A 10,000-nucleotide genomic window follows, 5' to 3' on the forward strand; every position below is an offset into this window, starting at 1 on the left:
TGGTCAGAAAGAGAGAGAATTACCCAGGGCTGAAGCTAAAAAAAAAAAAAAAAAAAAACAGGCCAATGTCACTTAGTTATGTAGTCAGGCAAGGCAGCCGAACACAGACCGGAGCCAGCAATTCCCAAAGACAACACACACGACAGGCTGTGGATTATTATCCAAGATGTGTACGTGTGTGTCTGTGTCTGTGTGTGTGTAAGGATTACTTATCATAATACTAGTTAACAGACTTCTTCCTTGTGCAGGTAATTGTGTGTTTGGGTCAGAGAAACAGAATAAAAAAGACAGACAAGCAGGGAAGGACAGAGAAAAAGGAGAGAGAGAGAGAGAGACAAAGAGAAAATGTCTGTGTGTTTGTGTTAACGTACCATAATTCCCGTGAGCAGACACACACCCTTTCCGCAGTAGGTGTGCGGCACCATGTCCCCGTATCCAATGGACAAGAAGGTGATGGAGATTAGCCACATGGCACCCAAGAAGTTACTAGTAACATCTTGAGCGTCGTGGTACCTGAATTGGAACGCGAGAAAAAAAAAAAAAAAAAAAAAACATGGCCGTCTCTCTCATTTTTAGTTTTACCACACACAAACATGCAAGGGCGTCTTTTTCATGTCGTTACTTTCCTGTCAGCCTCTGCTCATTTGTTAAAAGAAAACATTATAATCCTAGAGCCACTATTTGGCAAGAGAGAACATTGCAGAACTTTCCAGAAAGTCACCATGCAGCTCCGGAACTCAAAGTTTCGGTTGATTTAAAAGAGGCTTGACATTCTATTGGCTGCCGCGTGAGGTTCCATAAAACCCTTTATGACATCACTGCCCTCTCCTTCATTTTATTTCCCTAACTATTAGCTTAATGCACTTGTAGCGTTTAAAACAATGATTCCAAGAACAGTAACATAAACAAGAAACAACTTTTTCATGAACCAACAAATCATTTGATCTGCAAAAACACCTCAAACGTCCTTGGCACTGCGCTATCCAAACAACTAACAGGACTTTTTTTTTTTTTTTTCAGGACCAATCAGAAACAGCCACCTGAATTCTGAACCATCCATTCTAGACCTTCAGTCAAAAAAAAAAAAAAAGAAAGAAAGCCACATGTCTGGTTACCATGGAGACATTTCTGGAAGAGCCAGGAATGCCCACTGAATAGCCAAGGGGATTTAATTTGTCCTAAGAGCTTTTTTGGAAAGGAGATGGAGGAAAGTACATGATGAATAGGCTTCAGGGCGATAGCTTGAGCAATAGGAAGATTTGCTGATTTAAAGCAATCATAGGAGATTCTCCTCTCAGATTGTCCGTTGGAACCTTTTCAATGCAGCTGTTTCTGTCGACATTACGTACGTCGCTTTCCCATTGAATGATTCTACCGCACGGTAAAAATCTGATTCACAAAACCCTCAATACACCTCTTATTACTAGATGTTTCTTTTGGCTCAAGTTCTAATAGCAAAAGTGAGTTCAGATGCAGAATTGGCTCTGAAAGGTTTCAGCTCTGGATGCAAGCAAAAAAAAAAAAAAAAAAGGGGGGGGGGGGGGGGATGAATCGATATCAGACGTTGTCTGAGATCAGAAATAACTGACATTACCGTCTGAATCTGAAAGAGTCTCACGTCTCACCTCTCACACACGCGTACGGTCCAGGCGGCGATTATCCACAGAGATATACTAAAGACCAACAGGACCGTGCCGGGACAGATGGTCATCAGGGTCTTCATCACAAACCGTGTGTTAAAGTGCACCTGATGATAAAAACAACACACGTACACACGTATCAGTTTGGTAAAATGCCCCCACTGAAAAAAAAAAAAAAAAGCAAACAAAAAAAACAAAATACATACACACACCTAACAGCTTCTTCACAAATTATGTTTTGAAGTGCACTTGATGAGAAAAACAACACAGTGACACTTATAAGCTCCTACACAAAGTATGTTTTTAAGTGCACTTGATGTTATTAAAAACACACACACACACACACACACACAGCACATAACCCTTCTTCATCAGATATTGTTTCTCAAAATGTATTATATAACTTTTCATAACTTTTATTGTATAACTTTTCATTAGCCACTTTACCATGAAACATTAAACACACACACACTCACACACACACACACACACATATATATATATATATATATATATATATATATATATATATATATATTTTTTTTTTTTTTTTTTACATAATTACAGAAAAATACATAAAGTTGAGAAACCATCATGAACACACTCCTCTCTGTGATAAACTACCTCTTCAATCGTGCTTCTCACCATCATAATTATATTTATTACTATGTTAGAAACCATAATTATTGATCCACTACAAATCACGTGGCTGTAAATATGAAGACATCTAACATCACATCATATGAGAAAAGACCACAACATTTCTCATTACTGGCTGTTTGTAAAAGTGAGCAAGAAAAACCCACATACGGTCAGCCACAGATCGACTACGGTTCACCACAGATCACTGATTTCACCTCGACATCTTCATCATCTTCACCACCACCATCTGTCTGTCTAACAGTCTGTTTATTGTGGTGCTGTATTTATTATATGGATATGTTTATTGTGGTGCTGTATGTATTATATGGATATGTTTATTGTGGTGCTGTATTTATTATATGGATATGTTTATTGCGGTGCTGTATTTATTATATGGATATGTTTATTGTACTACTGTATCTATTATGCGGATATGTTTACTGTTGTGCTGTATTTATTAAATGGATATGTTTATTGTGGTGCAGTATTTATTATATGGATATGTTTGTTGTATCTGTAGTATCTGACCTAGCCACGTCATAAGATTTTCATTGTTCAGATGACCTGTGCTGTTCTGTACATATGACAATAAAATTCATTGACTTTGACTCTTGACCCACTACCACCACCACCATCATCATCATCATCATCATCATTATCTAAACCCTCCTCCTCCTCATTATCATCATCATCATCATCATATTCTCCCTCACTGCCATCATCATCATCATTATTATCATCACATTTTAATATGCCTTGGATGCTGAGTAAACCCAGAATATTTCACAGCTGAACAAGAGGATGATGCACTACACTATGAGTGCTGTAAAAAAGAAGCATCTGGAAATTTCAAATGTGGTGGTGTCTGAAGGCCTGAAAGACCAACTGTCAAGCAACGAGGTGAAACCCGATGCTTTTGTATATTTTTCTGACGTATTCCCGGTTTGATGTAAAATACGTCTTTTTCATTTCTGGAACTTCAGTGTTTGTAGACACGACTCAGACTCAGCATAAAAAGATCCATCAGGAAAGAGTGAGAGGAGGAAACTGACACTAAACAAACAAATGGCAGTTGAAAACGTTCGGAAACAGAGCTTGTGAGAGAGAGGAAGAGAGCAAGATAAAGAGAGCGAGAGAGAGAGAGCGAGAGCGAGAGTGAGTTCTGGCTCACTAAAACAAACCAAAAAAAAAAAAAAAAAGAAAGAAAAAAAGAAAGAAAGAAAAAAAAGAAAAACGCAAACATCCACAGTTCCTCGCTCTTTCGCGGCCTGAGGACCCCGGGCAGTTTTTTTTCTTTTTAATTTTTTTTTTTTTTTTTTTTGTCCTGTGATTTATTTATTTATGCATTATTCAGAGCGCTGGCTGCAGGACTTCCCCCTTTTTCTCCCGGTGAGCGTGCGTGCGTGCGTGCGTGCGCATGCACTGACCTTGTTGAGCGCTCCTATGCTGCGCGAGGAGGCGTCGGTGAAGAGTTTACTGTGCAGGAGCATAACTCTGGCTATGAGATAGAGCCTGAGAAACATGGGGACGGACAGGACCATGTCCAGGTCGGCCTCGGCCTGCGAGGGGGCGTAGGAGAACGCCAGCCGGGCGCGCCACTGGAACTTAAAGTCGCCCGGTACCGGGTGGACCGCCGACACCAGCAGCTCCAGGGCGATCAGTAGCACCCGCTCCATCGTCATGGCGATGCGCCAGTCGTCCGCCCCGTTGTCGATAACGAAGAGCTGAGGAAGTTGTGAATCAAAATAGGGAGGGGTCAAAATTTGCATATTAATGAGATCGACGTTGAAACACGTGAATATTCAATACAGGCAGTGGTTGAAACGTTCTATTCTGTTCAGATATTCAAACTGATAGTTGTGTCTGATGTTTTACAGAATGAAATGAACTATAAATTATTCATCAATACATTCAGGAATAACAAATCAGACAGACTATTCGAATGCCATATTTAAAAAAAAAAAAAAAAGCGAGTAAATTTATGTGGTTTCGGTAAGTGAGCGAGTTTCTAACTGCCTGTGACAGAAAACACAATGAATACGACTTTAAAATTTACATCACGTAGCACTGAAACACTGATACAGCCCATGGTCGCGATGATATGATATTAATGTCTTTAATATTAAGTGGTGGCCTTCTTATTAAAATAGCTAGCAGTGGCAGGCGTAATTCTAACTATAATTTATCAGTATCCGCTAGAGTCAGCTTTACAAGGAATCACATCCCCATACTTTGCAATTATCATCTTATAAAACAGCTTTCGATTCCTATATGGAAATTAAAATTACGACCATATAATAAATAGTGTAATTATAAAATAATACATTCCGCTCAGGAGGACACCCTCTGTTTCTCCAGACCTCTCAGAGACATTGGGAGGAACAGCATTAGCAGTTCCAGAGACAAGTCTGGAACGTTCTAGAAGTCTGGTAACAGTAGAAATGTTTGTTCTGTATGTAACACTAATGCTATTATAATGGTACATGAAGTCAACGCACTTGTAAAACATTCAGACAATACAGCGCTCCAATTTCCATAATAATTTATGTAAAGTGTACAATACAGACGGTAAGAAAACACTCATTTGGGACCGCGCTGGAATTAGCCTCGCTACACGACGCTAAAATCTACACAATCAAATATGATTTGGTTCAAGCAAAGCGTAACAATACATTTGAAATATATTATAAATACAGATACACACTGAGCCATTGTCTTCACATTGGAGACCGAGACCTTGTGGAAAGAGAAACCCGTATGCTTCTCATGGTAGGGGTTAATGTTATGAAAAAAAGAAGAAAAATGAAAAGAAAAAAAAAAAGATTCATGGGAAGGATAATGAGAATATGCACTGATACAGTGGTTTCATCCCTAGAGAAAATCCAAACAGACAGAAGAATATGCAAATATAAGTCCTGCTACCTAATTCACTCAGACAGTTATATTACTCTCTTTCTCTCCTCTCTCTCTCTCTCTCTCTCTCTCCTTCTCTCTCTCTGTCTCTCTCTCTATGTCTCTGTCCGACAATATAAAGGCACAATCTAACAATGGAAATGTAATAGTGTGTGTTGGCAGGGTGGTGTTGTCGTTTGTGATGTTAATTGCGGGTATTCCGGTAAGGGGGTTTGTTTAGCTGATGAGCAGAGAGGGATAGGGTTTTCCCTTCTGAGCAACACACACACACACACACACACACACACACACATACAGAGGCACACAGAAGAACAGTACCAGCTTTCATTTTCTCATGCACTGCCCTGACAGTTACAACAGAGTTTTGATGAGAATTTCTGTGTGTGTTTTCTGTGTGCTTTGTCTCTGTGTGAGTCTGTGTCCATAGCGACTCAACAGGTCTTTGCAGTGAAGACAGCACACACTCTTAACTGTATTACAGATGAATTCTGCCCAGTTCTCTATGTGTGTGTGTGTGTGTGTGTGTGTGTGTATGAGAGAGAGAGAGAGAGCAAATGTGTGATTATGTGCTACATCTGCTATCCAGCATACAGTTAAAAGCACAGGGGTGTCTGTTTGTGTTCGTCTAGCACTGTACATGTCATATGGCAGTAAATGTGTGTTTCTTTCTGGAAAAGCTAGCCTCGTCATGGTGACTGTTGCCTAGGCGACAACATCAAAGACCAGCCAAGCTTAATTAGGGTCCCCAGTGAGAGAGAGAGAGAGGGTGAGAGAGAGAGAGAGAGAGAGTGCGCGTGTGTGTGAGAAAGTGGGAGAAAGAAAGAGAGTGAGAATGGGAAAAGGAGAGAAGAGAGAGGGAGGAGAAAGACTGATAAAGAAATAGGATGAATGTGAGGTAGACATACGCGGTGTGAGTGGGTGGATGTGATAGAGAGAAAGACTGAGAGAGGTTCAGTAAGGGGAGTTTGGAAGTATGAATCGTGTGTGTGTGTGTGTGTGTGTGTGTGTGTGCGCGTGTGTGTGTGTGAGTATATGTCTGCTCTGAGGAAAAATCGCATGCATATATATTTATGACTACATGTACCAGTACGTGTATGTGGGCGAACATATATGTTTGATCTTTTATCTTTTGGCTGTATTTATGTGTGTGTGTGTGTGTGTGTGTGTACGTGTGTGTGTGTGTGCGTGTGCGTGTGCATGTGCGTGTGTGTGTGTCTGTTTGCGCACTCTGTGCTATTCAGATACAGACACAGAATGTAACTCTCTTGTTTTCCTCCATTACCATCACTCCATCTCCACCTCCGCTCGCTTCCTTCATTCATCTTCCTTTCTACTCTCCTCCCTCTCTCTCTCTCCCTCTCCCTTCATCCATCCCTCCCACCTCTCCTCTTTCCTTCCTGCCGTTCTTTTTCGGGCCAAATCGCCACCAGGATGTGCTGAATAATTAAATTCCATTAGTGAAGGTAATCTGTCAACATGAGTGACTTAACAGAGCCACCCTCTTCACTCCATCATCCAGAGAGAGAGAGAGAGAGAGAGAGAGAGAGAGAGAGAGAGAGGGAGAGGGAGAGGGAGAGAGCCCAGAGTTCTCCCATTAGATATAGGCCAGAGCCAATTAGGAAAAATTAGGAGACAAAGGTACAGACCAGGCGAAAAGGGTGGGGGGGGGAGTGGAAGGGAGGGGCAGAGGAAAAGAGTGATTAACAGAGAGAGAGAAATTCCTGGTGGGGTGAGGAAAAGGGGGACAGGCCAGGAGGGATTGAGAAAGAGGGAGGAAAAAAAGTGTGAAGTGTTAAGCGAAAGAGAGAGAGAGAGAAAGAGAAATGTTTTGTCGTTCCTCCTGACAGTGCAGGACATCTCGGCTCTGACGGAGGCAGTGTTCCTCAAGGCAACTTCGAAAAGTAATCACATTAAAGACACACACACGCGCACACACACACACATTTACGCACACCCACACAAATCACAACACTGCCAGACCCCTAGCAGGACCAGACCAAACTAGAAAAGCTCAGAGAGAAAAACAGACAGGCATGCCTAATCAATCCTGATTATCAATGAGGGATGTTCTGGATCTAAATAAAGCAGCCCAGTAGGCATGCTGCCTGAGAAACAACACACGCACACACACACACACAGAGAGAGAGAGAGAGATTAAAAAAAACACAGACAGTAGGGTGGTCTAAGAGTCCCTGCTTGAGGAAACTCCAGACAAACACACACTGAGACACCAACAGCGGGGTCTGCATGGAATCCCCTCTTAAAGAAATCCCCTACACACAAACACACACACACACTCACACACACACACGTATACGCAAACACATAGCTGGGCAGGGTTCCAACAGCTGTAGGGTTCCAACAGGTAGCTGAAACAGCAGGAAATCCCTCTGGCAGCCACAGTTCAGCTTAGACTCTGACAAACTTAAAAGCTTTTACAGCTCGTTAAAAACATTATCGTCGACGCTCCTCAAACGTAATTAGAACACTCCCACAACGTTCTCCTCACTCTGACACAACTCACTCAAACTACTTTGTTACCCTGAGAAAGAACCTAAGTGTAAAAACAGCTTGACTGCTTATCGAACACACTCTCAAAACACAAAGGTCCCATTAACTAAAGACCAACACACACACACTCACACACACACACACACACACACACACACTCATATACACTCACACTCTCACACACCCACTCACACACACACATCTTTAAAACAATAAGGTTACATTAGCAGTGACTTACATGAACATTAGGTTTTGAAGTGTTCCCAAATAAACTGCTGGACGTCGTCTCTATGTGTAGCATAGCCATTAGCTACCCTGTTCATTACACTGCTCAAGTGTTAAAAATGACAGCAGTTTCATTGGGTTGGCACGGTCTCAAACGAACTACAGTGCTGAATATTGAATGGCTGAGAGTAACATGGTCTAGACGTCAGCTACACGATTGGCTGGGCTGCTCTGGTGTGAGGCCATAACAGTCTAGTTTGGTAAGCAACGCTCAAAAAGACGTCGTTGAATGTTGTCTTTAAGCGTAGCCTCGTCATTAGCTATGAGATTTACTAGAATGTTCCAGTGTCATTTTAGAACAGTCTAACTGGGTTAGGACCGTCCCTAACCAGAGTGTTCAGTGTTTCAAGGTTTACTCTTTTGACATATGGGAAGATTTGTGATCTCTATGTGATTACAGTGTCAATGTCATTTGGCCAGTAGTTTTGTTAATTACCTTCTAAAATTCAGTACGTAAATAAAAATGTGATTTTCGTACATTTATATCAAGTTTTAGTTACTGTCATGAAGATCAATGATAAAATAAAATTGTTGCTTTGTCCCACCTGACAGAGGCAGTGAGAGGAGAATTAAGGGGATTAGAAATCACACATATAAAATCTTGTGGCGATAAGATACCTCTCGCCTCTCTCTCTCTCTCTCTCTCTCTCTCTCTCTCTCTCTCTCTCTCTTATTTGTTTTTACCCTTGTGACATTTTAAAAATTGTGTAAAATGTCAAATAGCTGCAAAAAAGAAAGACAAATTCTTTGTTTGAGAATTTGGGGGGGGGGGGGGGGGGGGGGGGGCAAAATCTCAAAAAAAAAAAAAAAAAAAAAAAAAAAGGAAGAGAAAAGAAAAGAAAAACTTTGGAGTGTGGAGTGTGCTGGTGAAACCTGAGGTATTGATAAAGATGGAGGTCAGGGTTATAATTATAATGATTTTTTTTCCAAACCATTCTATTTTAAACATGCTAATTCAAATCAATACTGTCTTTACCATCAGTTTTCTGCCCCTACGCAGAGATTTTCGTCAATACAATACTCCAGGTGATTAATGCGTTGGTCTACATGTGATCAATATTATTATAATCAGTATTTACTAACTCGTTCAATAATATTCCGCCCTGATAATTAATAGTAAATGCATGATCAATAGTTCTGATCAAATCAGTACTCTGTTTTTGATCATTAGTTTTCTGTCAATAAAACTTGATAAATATTTGCTTCCTTCATGCGTTAGCTCACGTGTTCTTGGGCTGATATTACTTTAAGACATTGTATCAAGAAACTCCTAAGCCAACCAGATTTCTGATGGAAATCATCAGCCTGTCAGTCATTGTCATTGTGACTATATAAGGTCATACTGAGCTCCTATTGGATGGTTGCAGCTTTATATGTTCCCTAAGAACCGCCTACTATCTAGCAGGCCCTTGAGAGCAGTTTCCAAAATCCTAATTATCACACCACTCAAGTGTGGCTCTTTCTATGGGATTCTAACATTTCAATTTCTTGTGTTCAGCAACCCAAAACCAGTTGAACATTCGCACACAAAACAATAACTTTAAAAAAAAAAAAAAAAAAAAAAAGTAATGAATTAAATGGCCGCTCACCCGCTGAGTTGTGTGATAACTTTGCCTTGGAAAAACACGCTGGTGTGAGACAGCGTGGAAAGCACTCTCTCAGATTTTTAATTTGGGTAATGTTAAAATGTAGACTAAGGTCAGTCCAAAAATGACAAATAAAGCCAAGCAATTTTCCACATCGCCATAGAGCCTGTATCCACTACTGTGACATAAGAAAAGAAAAAAAAAAAAAAAAAAAGAAAAGCCAGATGACAAAACGCATTTAGCCGAGGCCGTGATTAATGACAGATGGAGCCTCTATGGTTCCTTAAGGACATAACCTTTCATTTTGACGTGTCAGTTCAGTCATTTTGTTTTGATAAGTTAATAAACTCAACTTGAGAAGCGTAATCACTCAAAGCCATTGCCGCGAAAGACCTCTGGTGACCTCCACTTCATATTTGAAGC

General features: G+C 40.7%; 1 protein-coding gene across 1 annotated transcript in view; it reads right to left on the bottom strand.

Moving 5' to 3' along the window:
• The window catches only part of kcnn3 (potassium intermediate/small conductance calcium-activated channel, subfamily N, member 3), a 36,432-nt gene that overhangs the window by 9,971 nt on the left and 16,461 nt on the right, over positions 1-10,000 (bottom strand). The window contains exons 3-5 of the mRNA XM_030784132.1: positions 3,710-4,006; positions 1,626-1,747; positions 372-513 (exon numbers count right to left, since the gene is read on the bottom strand). Of these exons, the coding sequence (XP_030639992.1) occupies positions 372-513; positions 1,626-1,747; positions 3,710-4,006 (561 nt within the window). The remainder of the gene's footprint in view (positions 1-371; positions 514-1,625; positions 1,748-3,709; positions 4,007-10,000) is intronic.

Source organism: Chanos chanos, chromosome 9 (genome assembly GCF_902362185.1).
Source record: "Chanos chanos chromosome 9, fChaCha1.1, whole genome shotgun sequence".
In the NCBI taxonomy this organism is placed as follows: Eukaryota; Metazoa; Chordata; class Actinopteri; order Gonorynchiformes; family Chanidae; genus Chanos; species Chanos chanos.